Source organism: Lampris incognitus, chromosome 7 (assembly GCF_029633865.1).
Source record: "Lampris incognitus isolate fLamInc1 chromosome 7, fLamInc1.hap2, whole genome shotgun sequence".
NCBI lineage: Eukaryota > Metazoa > Chordata > Actinopteri > Lampriformes > Lampridae > Lampris > Lampris incognitus.
Window position 1 is genome coordinate 65,309,624 of NC_079217.1, and position 14,063 is coordinate 65,323,686.

A 14,063-nucleotide genomic window follows, 5' to 3' on the forward strand; every position below is an offset into this window, starting at 1 on the left:
GCTTAGAATTACCCCAGAAAAAGCTCGCTGTAAACCCGTCTGAACTCCACACCAGCAGGTGGCGGTAACGAGCCACTAGGGCGTTCGTTAACCGTGGACAAATAAAGCGAGGAAGAATATAAACCAACCGGATATTAAACGCTCACAAACGCCACCAATGGACTCGGAGAGAGGGCGCGTGATAGTGCTGCGTGTTTCTGTCACGTTTCCTCGGGGCAGTATAGGTGTATAGAAGAGAGCTGGGGGTTGTTTCGGTGGTCTGTGATTGACACTCCGGACTGTCGTCATGAAGCTGCTGGATGAAACTTCAGCCAGTCAAACTTTCTCCTCTCAGTCGTCCCTCATCATGAAGACTGGACTAGAAGCAGCTCTGTCTGTCCTCCAGGAGCACGCGGAGGGTCTGCAGGGGCGGGTGAGCTGACCACGTTTATTACCTTGTCTCAAGAGAGGTGGATGGAGATTATCTTCAGATACTACCTCTACTACTACTACTACTTTCGGCTGCTCCCGTAGGGGGCGCCACAGCGGATCATCCGTTTCCATCTCTTCCTGTCCTCTGCATCTTCCTCTGTCACACCAGCCACCTGCATGTCCTCCCTCACCACATCCATAAACCTCCTCTCTGGCCTTCCTCTTCTCCTCTTCCCTGGCAGCTCCATATTCAGCGTCCTTCTCCCAGTATACCCAGCATCTCTCCTCCACACATGTCCAAACCATCTCCATCTTGTCTCTCTTGCTTTGTCTCCAGACCGTCCAACCTGAGCTGTCCCTCTAATGTACTCGTTCCTAATCCTGTCCTTCTTCATCACTCCAGGGAAAATCTTATCATCTTCATCTCTGCCACCTCCAGTTCCACCTCCTGTCTTTCCATCAGTGCCACTGTCTCCACACCATATAACATAGCTGGTCTCACCACCATCTTGTAGACCTTCCTTCTTCAGATAATGTACAGTATGACTGATTAGTATTACATGTGTATCCTGTATTAACATGTTTTGTTGAACATGTCCTAGCGACCCTGACAGCAGGATAGGATGCAGCCTGGCTGACTGATTGATTGACAGGAGGTTTGGATAATGGATGGATGGATGGATGCTTGAACTTGCTACTACATATAAAACTAGCTTGGGTTCTTGCTATAGCGTGGCCCAAACTTGACCGAGACTTGAAATAAATACGACTGCTCCAGCCTGTTGAAGATGTCTCAGCATCTAGTGCTGCAGCTATACTACTACTTCACTACTTCCTTTTTCTAAATCCACTTGGTGCAATTCTTTCCCTGCATTTAACCCATCCTAGCTGTGTAGCTAGGAGCAGTGGGCAGCTGCCGTGCAGCGCCCAGGGACCAATTCCAGTTGGTCTTGCCATGCCTTGCTCATGGGCACAGGCAGGAGTATGAACCCTAACATGCCTGTCTTTGTGATGGTGGGAGGAAACCGGAGCACCCACAGAAAACCCACACAGACACGGGTAGAACATGCAAACTCCACACAGAGGACGATCCAGGATGACCCCCAAAGTTGGACTGCACTGGGGTTCGAACCCAGGACCTTCTTGCTGTGAGGCGACAATGCTAACCGCTTGGCCACCGTGCCCACTAGGCTCAGTTTTAGACTTTGTTGGGTGGATAATATTAAAGAGCCTACATACGTTGTTAGCTTGTCAGCTAACAGCGGACCAGTTTACAGTCTGAACTTAATAATAAACCAGGGCGAGATGAAGAGCACTGTAATTCTTTTGTGACTCAGTGATTATAGCAGCAGAGAATGATTCGGGGGGAGCTTTAGATGCTAAGTTACGCCATTATTATTATAGCGCGGTCGCCTCACAGCAAGAAGGCCCTGGGTTCGAGTCCCTGGGTAGTCCAACCTTGGGGGTCGTCCCGGGTCGTCCTCTGTGTGGAGTTTGCATGTTCTCCCCGTGTCTGCGTGGGTTTCCTCCGGGTGCTCCCGTTTCCTCCCACAGTCCAAAGACATGTAGGTCAGGTGACTCGGCTGTACTAAATTGTCCCTAGGTGTGTGTGGGGGTGGGGGGGGCTGTGATGGACTGGCAGCCTGTCCAGGGTGTCTCCTGCTGCCCAGTGACTGCTGGGGTAGTCTCCAGCATCCCCGTGACCCTGAGAGCAGGATAAGCGGTTCAGATAATGGATGGATGGATATTGTTATTATCATTATTCTCAAAACCTTGACCATTAGACAGCAGCTAGTAGAGTTACTGAAAGACAACTGAATATCATGACAAAGTCGTGTTGTATCTGTTCTTGTGTTTCTGTCTTGGGGTTTGTGATTCCTCCACAGGCGGTGTTCGCCCGAGTCCTGGACGCGATGGCACGAGAGGTGGTTCGTAAAATCAGCAGCCTGTTCACACAAATGTATTTGAACGTACTGAATGAAAACCGAGGCCTGAGAGCTCAGCTGGGCCAGCTGGAGGAGCAGCTCGGGTCGAGGAGCGTCGCCGAGGACAGCGGCACGCAGACCATCTATAAAATCAAACCGTTAGGTGAGTCGAAGAGATTTCCGTCTTTAGAAAATCTGGAAACATTTGGGATATCAACCTTTTTTTTTTTCAGAACTGGGAGAGTTGGGCGTCCGGGTAGCATAGCAGTCTGGTCCCTTGCCTGCCAACATGGGTATCGCCGGTTCGAATCCCTGTGTTACCTCCAACTTGGTTGGGCATCCCTACAGACACAATTGGCCGGGTCTGCAGGTGGGAAGCCGGATGTTGGTATGTGTCCTGCTCGCTGCACTAGCGCCTCCTCTGGTCGGTCAGGGTGCCTGTTCGGTCGGGGGAGGGGGAACTGGGGGGAATAGCGTGGTCCAGCCATGCGCTACGTCCCCCTGGCGAAACTCCTCACTGTCAGGTGAAAAGAAGCAGCAGGTAACTCCACATGTATCGGAGGAGGCATGTGGTAGTGTCCTGGTCTCTGCTCCACCCCTTCTGCTGATCCGGGGAGGGCTGCAGACTACCACATGTCTCCTCCCATACATGTGGAGTCACCAGCCGCTTCTTTTCACCTGACAGTGAGGAGTTTCACCAGGGGGATGTAGCACGTGGGAGGATCACGCTATTACCCCTGGTACCTCTCTGCTGAATAGGTGCCCCGACCAACCAGAGGAGGCACTAGTGCAGCGACCAGGACACAAACCCACATCCGGCTTCCCACTCACAGACACGGCCAATTGTGACTGTAGGGACACCCGACCAAGCCGGAGGCAACACGGGGATTCAAACTGGCGATCCCCATGTTGGTAGGCAACAGAATAGACCGCTACGCTACCCAGACGCCACTGTTTAGAACATTTGGTATGACTGATTTAACTAAATTAATTTCTCTCCTTCCACTACTTCTCTGTCCATTTTGCTGTGTTTTAAACATCACAGGTGCCCCCTCCCTGTCACTCGACATCAAACAATCAGCTGCCGACCCTGCTGCCTTGGCGATGGCCATCCTCAAATCGTCCATGTCCGCCAGTGGAGCCGGCAACAATCATCAGGTCCCGCTGGTCATTATCAGCCAACCGATCTCCAGCCAGACCTCTCCACCCCCGCCCCCTTCTGAAGCGCCACCCTCTGCCCGAGCTTCGCTCCCTCTTCACATACCACCACCTACTTCAGAAAAGGTCTCTCATGACTCGGTGGTCGCCACCAGTCAGATTGCCTCTCCTCCAGCTCTCCCCCTCCACCATTTAACCACCGTGGATAAAACTCAGACCTTCTTGATCCGCACACCCTCAACCTTGGCTGAAGGTCCAGCCAGACCTCAGGTAGACCAAGTCAATGTTCATGTATTTGACTGAGCAGCCTCGCTGACCATTACGAAAAGGAAGACGAATTGGATGGGTTTTAGAGCTCAGCAGTATATTAATATAATATCAATATTGTGATAAGGGAACAGATGGGATTTTGCTTATTGTAGTAAATGGTGGATTGCTCCCTCCGGGTTGGGGATGAGATGTTGCCTCAAGTGAAGGAGTTCAAGTATCTCAAGGTCTTCAGGAATCAGGAACACTTTATTTGTCATTTCACTTCATGCACTTGCGTACATGAAATGAACCGAAATGCCGTTTTCCCCAGCCCACAGCAGCACAACACAAAGACAACAACACATCTGAAAACTACAAGAACACACATACGCAAACTCACACACATATCCAAACTAACACACATATCCAAAGTAAACAAAAAAATCACTGTCCAAGGGAACGAACGCCAGCCAGGATGACTGTCAGAACCGCCGGTCTGCATGGGCTAGCAGTTGGCTTAGCCCACCCTGCTTCCGCATCCTGTCAGACGACCCTCAGCGTTTCCTCCTCAGGCACAGCTCCAGGCTGGGGCCATGGTCTCCGGGCCCACCAGACGAAGCAGACCAAACTCTCCCAGACGATCCAGCACCAGCTCACCCAGCCAGACACCCTTGACACACCTCCCCGCACTCCTCACAATGACGTGAAAAATACCACAGTCAACACCAGGGGAGGCCGCCGCCAGACCGCCATGGGCTAGTAGTTAGCTTAGCCTGCCCCGCTCTCCCAGCCGATCCAGCGCCAGCTCTCCCAGCCATCAAACGAAGACAAAACTTAGATGCAGACGTGGACAAAGACACTGCAGGGACGGTACTTGGTGAGGCCGCTGCAAATGTGAATTCGCGCTGCCATCTTCCAACACTGGAAGCGGAAGAGGGAGCTGAGCCGGAAGGCAAAGCTCTCAATTTACCAGTCAGTCTTCGTTCCAAACCTATGGTCATGAGCTTTGGGTAGTGACTGAAAGGGTGAGATCGTGGATACAAGTGGCTGAAATGAGTTTCCTCCGCAGGGTGTCTGGGCTCAGCCTTAGAGATAGGGTGAGGAGCTCGGACATGAGCTCGGAGTAGAGCCGCTGCTCCTTCGCGTCGAAAGGAGCCAGTTGAGGTGGTTCGGGCATCTGATTAAGGTGCCTCCAGGGCGCCTTCCTTTGGAGGTTTACCGGGCACGGTCAACTGGGAGGAGACCCCGGGGTAGACCCAGAACTCGCTGGAGGGACTACATGTCCAATCTGGCCTGGGAACGCCTTGGGATCCCCCAGGAGGAGGTGGAGGGTGTTGCTGGGGAGAGGGACGTCTGGCGTGTCCTACTTAGCTTGCTGCCACCGCGACCCGACCCCGGAGAAGCGGCGGAAGATGAGATGAGATGAGATGAGATGGTGATATAGCCTTTAGCTGCTGCCATTTGTTAAAGGCCAAATTTTCTTGATAAGGTTCCAGGTTGCAACAGTTTGAAGTCATTATAAAGGATGTTTTGCTGTAAAACAGCTTCACGTGTAACATTTTGAGGAGCAACGCTGACCTCCATGCAGCAGGAGTCATTTCCATTTTCTTTACCTCAGCTGTTTGAAATATTTTCTTCTTTGATTTTACGTTGCATTCACTTTATGCACCTTTTATTTATGTTGTGTCTTTCCACCACTTTTCACCTGTGTACTGTTTACTTGCGTTTATTTGAGGTTAAAATTAATCTTCTGTAATTTAAAAAAAGGCTCAAAAAATTTGATTCAGCATTTTTTACATGCATATCGGGACATCATATCATGATTGTCCCGACAGGAAAACATCCTGGTATGAGTTCCAGCTTGTGTCGTCCACCCTGTCAGCTGTTCTATTGAGATCAGTCACAAAACAAGCGCTGCAGTGACCAGCCTGATGTGTGCTGATCACACAAGCTTGAATCAGCTCATATGGACACGTTTATTGAGAGAAACGTTTCATCGTCATCTGCATGACCTCTCCAGTCTCACCTGACTGCAGGTGTCCCCGCCCGCCCTTAAGAGCTCACTTACATGAGTGATGAAACGTTCCTCTCGCAATAAACGTTGGGCATGTGTACCGAGCATGGATGACTAGACTCGCTAGCCCTCGGCTAATGGGTCAGACCCTTTAGCCGACTGGTTAACGTTGTCGCCCATGCTGCAGGAGACCCGGGTTCGTGTCCCGGCTCTGGCGGTTCCTGGGCTGGCCCCCCGAATTCACTACACATGCATAAAGGTGCTTGTTTGTGTTGCATGATAAAAGGCACAAGAAGTGATGAAATAAACACTCAAGTTAAGAGCATTCCTGAAGAATACAAGTTGGACAGGCAGTGTTTGCTGAAGTGGCGTTGACGCCTCTGCCTCTATAACACCGTTTCCCTGAACATCTTTTCACAGGACGGAGAGAATGGGGTGGAGGAGAGAGAGGAGCGTCTTGAGGAGCTGTCTCTCAGCGGCGGAGGTGAGATCAGATCTAAGACCCCGGCTAGAAAATTACCATCCATCATGTTTGCATAGCGGTTATAAAGTAAATGTACCCTTCCTGCAGATAGCCAGTTAACATGATCAGATCCCATCGCCGGTTCGAATCCCCGTCTTACCTCCGGCTTGGTCGGGCGTCCCTACAGACACAAATGGCCGTGTCCGCGGGTGGGAAACCAGATGTGGGTAAAAGTCTGTTGAGATGTAGCGAAGTTTTCTCTGTGTGAGATATTAGTCTGGAAACCGTCCAATGAGAAATGATTGAGCCTGGCAGCTGGAAGCCAGTCCAGTAGGAAAACCGTGAGGAGCGGTTTAGATGATGACGACAACAAACGGCACAGTGTATTTTTTAAAATGAAAACAACGGCTAAAGCAACGGCTGCACTAAGACAGGGTGGCAACAGCGCTGCTGCAGAACTAACATGAGTTTAATTAAAGACTTCACAAAGACGGCAAGAAGCACAGGCAGGGTTTCCATGCGTCCTGAAAAATGTAAAATTTTTAAACTGGTTTACCAGGATCCAAAGGAGTTGAATCAAGTGCAGCTGGACTTGGTATATATCAGTGAAGACGTTTAGCCTCTCATCCAAGAGGCTTCCTCAGTTGGTGCCTTCCTGACTAGACCAAGCTAGTCAGGTTGAACTCAACTCCTTTGGATAACCATGACCTGGATGAATGAGAACATTCACAGACACATTTACCAGTATGCATGCATGGACCATACTGGGTGAGGCCGCCACAAACGTGAATTCGCGCCGCCATCTTCCCACACTGGTACTGGGTGAGCCCGCCGCAAACGTGAATTCCCGCCGCTATCTTCCCATACTGGAAGCAGAAGATCTGTTGCAGGGGTACTGTTGTTCTCACTGGAGTAGACGTTACCATTTGTTGCTTTTAATTTTGTGATCCAGAAGGATTTTCCTCTGTCTTGTTCCACTGTGGGTGGCGCAGGGGTTGGCGTGGTGACCTCACAGCAAGAAGGTCCTGGGTTCGAGCCCCCGGGGCTCGAACCCAGGACCTTCTTGCTGTGAGGTGACCACACTAACCACTGCGCCACTGTGCCACTGTTTGAGAACTATTTTGTAAAATAGTTTTAGCAGTCCCACATGCAATGTACATAAGTAGCCTCCACCGTAATCTTTGACCTTTCAGGTATGACAGAGGGCTCCAGCGAGGAGGAGAAAAAAGAACTGGAGAGGGAGCGGAGAAGACAACTGTACAAACAGAAGCGAGTCTTCTGCCAGCTCTGCAACAAGGGCTTCCACCAGCGGCACCAGCTGAAGAAACACATGGTCTCCCACAGCAAGCCGTTCCCCTGCCACCAGTGCGACAAGGGCTTCTTCAAGGAGAAGACGCTCCAAACGCACCTCCTCTCCCACAAAGCGAAGGAAGCCAGGGAGAGAGACCCTCACCACATGCTGAGCTGCGACCAGTGCGACAAAAAGTTCCGTCTGGTGAGGCAGCTCAGGCTCCACCTCATGCGCCACGAGGGCGAGAAGAACCCGCTGAAGTGCCGTTGGTGCGACAAGATGTTCTCCATGCCGGCCTCGCTCAGGTGCCACGAGCTGCTGCACTCCGTGGTGAAGCCGTTCGTCTGCTCCAGCTGCGGCAAAGGCTTCACCAGGAGGAAGAGCCTGCAGGAACACCAGACGGTGCACACCGGCGCCAAACCCTTCCCTTGTTCCGTCTGCGGGAAAAGCTACACAACAGCCAGCAACCTCAGGACCCACAAGAGGACGCACTCCAGCGAACGGCCACACAAGTGCTGCGAATGCGACAAGGCCTTCAAGTGTAAGATGGGACTGATGCAGCACAGGATTGTCCACACGGGGGAGAAACCTTTCGCCTGCCAGACATGCGGGTTGAGCTTCGGGCTCAAATACAATCTGCAGAGACACCAGCGCCTCCACACGGGGGAGAAGCCGTTCAGGTGCGAGGAGTGCGGGGAGAGCTTCTCCAGCAGCTGGGCGCTGAAGAACCACATGCTGGTCCATGGCGTGAAGAAGCCCTTCATGTGCGACCTGTGCGGAAAGACCTTCTTCTACAACTGCCAGCTGCTGAAGCACCAACGGCTGGTGCACGACACAACTGAAGGAGGGCGGCGCTGCCGCCGCGCCTCCCGGAAGACCTCCGCGGCGACAAAGCCGTTCAGCTGCAAGGTCTGCCTGAAGGGCTTTTGCAGCGCCAGCTCCCTGAAGATGCACGAGAAGAGCCACGCCGAGGACAAGGAGTTCAGCTGCCAGCTGTGCGGGAAGGCCTTCCACCTCAAACACCTCTACGTCTACCACATGCGCCAGCACAGCGGCGAGAGGCCCTTTGTGTGCGTTGTGTGCCAGAAGGGCTTCTACCTGATGTGTCAACTCAGACTGCACGAGCTCCTGCACACCGGCGTGAAACCGCACAAGTGCGAACAGTGTGGGAAAGAGTTCCGAACGCCGCAGAACTACCACCGCCACCTGCTGGTCCACACAGGGGAAAAACCCTACGAGTGCACCGTGTGTGGCAGGAGGTTCCGCCAGTCCAACCAGCTCAAGTCCCACATGCAGATCCACACGGGTATAAAGCTCTACTCCTGTGAGCTCTGTGGTCAGGGCTTCTCCGACTCCCGGCAGCTCAAGAAACATACCTGCACTGGCGGATTTCAGAACTCGTTTGGTGCTGTGGTGAAAAGCAGGGAGCACAAGACGGATTTTCAATGGACGTAATGATATTTGAACATGGCATGTGTGTGTGTGTGTGTGTGTGTGTGTGTGTATGTATATATATATATATATATATATATACACACACACAGCAGCTGATACGTACGAAACAGGCGTGTACTGCTATGTATTAAAACTTTTTTTTCCTGCATCTGTGTTGATATTCCGCTCCTCGTTAGTTAAGCACTTCTATCAACACCGTTGGCGGTTTCGGGGAAAACAAGTATGTGTATATATATATATATACACATACTTTTTTCCATTGAATTGTTCATACCAGGTAAGAAATTAACCCTCAAGACCATGAAAACTGGGGTGTCCGGGTCGTGTGGCGGTCTATTCTGTTGCCTACCAACACGGGGATCGCTGGTTCGAATCCCTGTGTTAGCTCAGGCTTGGTCAGGCCAGTTGGCCGTGTCTGTGGGCGGGAAGCTGGAATGTGGGTATGTGTCCTGGTCGCTGCACTAGCGCCTCCTCTGGTCGGTCGGGGCGCCTGTTCGGGGGAGGGGGGGACTGGGGGGAATAGCGTGATCCTCCCACGCGCTACACCCCCCCCCCCCGGTGAAACTCCTCACTGTCAGGTGAAAAGAAGCAGCTGGTGACTCCACATGTATGGGAGGAGACATGTGGTGGTCTGCAGCCCCCCCGGATCAGCAGAGGGGGCGGAGCAGAGACCGGGACGGCTCTGAAGAGTGGGGGGTGATTGGCTGGATACAGTTGGGGAGAAGAAGAGGGGGGAAAGCCACAAACCTAGGAGACTGTGAAACCTGAGTCTGCAGAGTACTATGCAGCGGTGTAGGATCTCAGTTAAACCCCGTCTGCTGGTTTCTACTGTGTTTTACTTTATGCAGGTGTTACCAGAACACAATCACACACACAACATAAAACACACATGTAGCAGTCTGCCTTGTTCAGTTGTAAAAATACTACCACACATGGTACACAGACAACAGTACCTCTAACAGGACTAACATAGTACCACAGTACATACTGGTACACATGGTACACAGACGACAGTACCTCTAACAGGACTAACATAGTACCACAGTACATACTGATACACATGGTACACAGACAACAGTACCTCTAACAGGACTAACATAGTACCACAGTACATACTGGTACACATGGTACACAGACAACAGTACCTCTAACAAGACTAACATAGCACCACAGTACATACTGGTACACATGGTACACAGACAACAGTACCTCTAACAGGACTAACATAGTACCACAGTACATGCTGGTACACATGGTACACAGACGACAGTACCTCTAACACGACTAACGTAGTACCACAGTACATACTGGTACACATGGTACACAGACGACAGTACCTCTAACACGACTAACATAGTACCACAGTACATACTGGTACACATGGTACACAGACGACAGTACCTCTAACAGGACTAACATAGTACCACAGTACATACTGGTACACATGGTACACAGACAACAGTACCTCCAACAGGACTAACATAGTACACAGTACTGGACAGATAAGTGGATATATGTGTATTTTCAACACTAGTTCATGATGGTGACCTGGTGGAACTAGTTTAAAATATCAGTTCAACTCTGCATCAAGTGGTTTGTATTTGACCAGACCAGTACAGACCAGACCAATCCAGTACAGACCAGTACAGTACAGATCAGACCAGTCATGTAGGTATGCAGTCATGTAGGTTTGAGTGTCTCCAGTAATATTTATTTTCTTGGGTTCATCCTTAACAACGGTGACCTATGCAAAAAACACACCATCGTAATTGATACGATAATAATAATACTGCATTTAATATTGATAATAATGCTATATTTAATATCGATGATAATAATACTGTCTTTAATATTGACGATAATAATAATACTATAGTTAATATTATTATATTAAGTATAGAGGAGGCCAGAAGGAGTCACATTGTGTCTTTGTAGACTTAGAGAAAGCTTATGACAGGGTGCTGAGAGAGGAGGTGTGGTATTGTATGAGGAAGTCAGGAGTGGCAGAGAAGTATGTAGGAGTGGTGCAGGATATGTATGAGGGAGGTGTAACAGTGGTGAGGTGGTGGTTGGAATGACAGATGGGTTCAAGGTGGAGGTGGGAGTACATCAAGGATCGGCTCTGAGCCCTTTCTTGTTTGCCATGGTGATGGACAGGTTGACGGACAAGATCAGGCAGGAGTCTCCATGGACGATGATGTCTGCAGGTGACATTGTGATCTGTAGTGAGAGCAGGGTGCAGGTGGAGTAGAGCCTGGAGAGGTGGAGGTATGTACTGGAGAGAAGAGGAATGAAAGTCAGTAGGAGCAAGACAGAATACCTATGCGTGAATGAGAGGGAGGACAGTGGGATGGTGAGGATGCAAGGAGTGGAGGTGATGAAGGCGTATGAGTTTAAATACTTGGGGTCAGCTGTCCAAAGTAACGGAGAGGTGGAGAAGAGAGTGCAGGCAGGGTGGAGTGGGTGGAGAAGAGTGTCAGGAGTGATTTGTGACAGAAGGGTACCAGCAAGAGTTAAAGGGAAGGTTTACAAGATGGTTGTGAGACCAGCTATGTTGTATGGTTTGGAGACAGTGGCACTGATGAAAAGACAGGAGGTGGAGGAGCTGGAGGTGGCAGAGATGAAGATGATAAGATTTTCACTGGGAGTGATGAAGAAGGACAGGATTAGGAAGGAGTATATTAGAGGGACAGCTCAGGTTGGACGGTTTGGAGACAAAGCAAGAGAGGCAAGATTGAGATGGTTTGGACATGTGTGGAGGAGATGCTGGGTATACTGGGAGAAGGATGCTGAATATGGAGCTGCCAGGGAAGAGGAGAAGAGGAAGGCCAAAGAGGAGGTGTATGGATGTGGTGAGGGAGGACATGCTGAGTTGACCCCCAAGTACTTAAACTAATACACCTTCATCACCTCCACTCCTTGCATCCTCACCATTCCACTGTCCTCCCTCTCATTCACGCATAGGTATTCCATCTTGCTCCAACTGACTTTCATTCCTCTTCTCTCCAGTGCATACCTCCACCTCTCCAGGCTCTCCTCCACCTGCACCCTACTCTCACTACAGATCACAATGTCATCCGCGAACATATAGATATAAACTGTATGTACAGTAAATCATAATTCAAATTCCCCCTTCTGTACTGATTTGAGCATCTAACAGAGGTAAGTGTAACTAATACTATGGAATGTGATTCCACATATATCAAAATATAGATCTAACAACTTTCCCAAAGGCGTCTAACTGGGTAAATATATTAGGTGTATAATATAATTAGTATAATTAATGAATCTAGACCCCCCTTATAGATTGATACAGGTTCAAAAGATGACTTCCTGTTACCATTTCGTAATCTGTAATATTATATTTTATTTATACCTGGAAAGTATATAGAGGTAAGTACAGTTACTAATGTAAAATATTCCAGATATGCTGAAATTCTATATGTAGATTTAACAACTATTCCCAGGGAGCCTATTTGGAAAGTATAACATATGGGTAAGTAGTATATAGGTGACAATAATTAGTAAATTATTTGGCTAAGAGTTATGATTCCTTCCTCTGCCTCATCACAGATAGCAGTGAGATGGCCTACATGGAAGTGGTGAAAGCCCTGGCGAGGTGGTGCCAGGGCAACAACTTCTCCCTATGAGGGGCCCCTCGTACTGGGAAGGGTCGGCAGCTTCAAGTTCCTCGGTGTCCACGTCACTGAGGACTTGTCTTGGTCCCTTCACACGGACACTGTGATGAAGACCGCGTGCCAATGATTGTTCTTCATAAGGAGGCTGAGGAAACTTGGTCCTACACATGGATTAGTGGCCGTGACTTCTTTGATCATGGATGACAAACAGAGGCAATGACTTCATGACTACAAGCAGATCTATTTTTATAAATTACAACATATGTTCTATTGCAGATGTTTCCATACATTCTAATATTACATATTAACTGCAATGACATGACTTCTACATTAATATTCAAATGCTCAGACATGAATTCACGAGAGGTCACAGTGTATATTAAGAGTAGCATCATTAAGCGTTAATAAACACAAAATTAATAACACTGTGTATGATGAAGTATACTTAATAACATGACTTAGAGATACAGGGAAGAAGTGATTTCCTGTTTATTATATAATGTGACCCAACAAGGAATAAGCAGTAATATAGACTAATATGACCGTGTGTGTGTGTGTGTGTGTGTGTGTGGTTGAGTCCATGATGATGATAAAATAACATCCATCTACAAATTACAAATTAACATTATGTCCACCCTGTTATATGCATGTCCACGGTGGACAGTGGACATTCTCCGCTTCAGTTAGCATATTGGCGTACAACAAACCGGGACTAGCTAACTAGCTAGTCTGGTTGTGACAAACACAAGACAAATGCTCACAAGACAAATGCTCACAACACTAAAAGAAAAAGAGACAAATGCTCACAAATTGTTTTATAACCCGACTGGAGTAGACTGATAATGGAACATTGCTCAACATACCCCGTGGCAATGGACAGTCTCTATATAAGAAATTGGTTGGCAAAAGACTCTATAGACACTGCTTTAAAATCTCTTAATTAGGTCACTGTGATCCCTATTACATGCCTAGACCTATGTGATATTTCTTGTGACATGCAACAGACTGTTCAATGGAATATTTTTCCATGAATAAAGGTTAATTAAGATTATGTATTGCCAAACAGTAATTGATAGTCTCATTATCATGATTATCTTTAAGATCACCATTTCATTTGTCAGGGAGATGTGATCCCTCTCACATGCTCAGGCCTATGTGATATGTCTTATGTGACATGCAACAGAATGTTCAGTTGACTTTTTGAAAAATAAAGATTGTAAAACAATTTGTGAGCATTTCTCTCTTTTTCTATTAGTATTGTGAGCATTTGTCTGCACGCCACATCTTCACATTACATTTGTACACATGAAAAAGTAATAACCATACTGTCGATCAGGACTTATACATCTTCACGTTACATTTGTGCACATGAATAAGTAATAACCATACTGTCAGAACAGGACATATACATCTTCACATTACATTTGTGCACATGAAAAAGTAATAACCATACTGTCAG

At 48.6% G+C, this 14,063-nt stretch overlaps 1 protein-coding gene across 1 annotated transcript; it reads left to right on the plus strand.

The window, feature by feature from the left end:
• Nucleotides 1-164: 164 nt before the first annotated feature.
• On the plus strand, nucleotides 165-9,108 carry LOC130116022 (oocyte zinc finger protein XlCOF6-like). The gene is made up of 5 exons (XM_056283938.1): nucleotides 165-412; nucleotides 2,298-2,499; nucleotides 3,382-3,764; nucleotides 6,178-6,241; nucleotides 7,414-9,108. The coding sequence occupies exons 1-5, from the start codon at nucleotides 287-289 to the stop codon at nucleotides 8,964-8,966; spliced, it is 2,328 nt and encodes a 775-aa protein (XP_056139913.1). The 5' UTR covers nucleotides 165-286; the 3' UTR covers nucleotides 8,967-9,108.
• The last annotated feature ends 4,955 nt before the right edge of the window (nucleotides 9,109-14,063 follow it).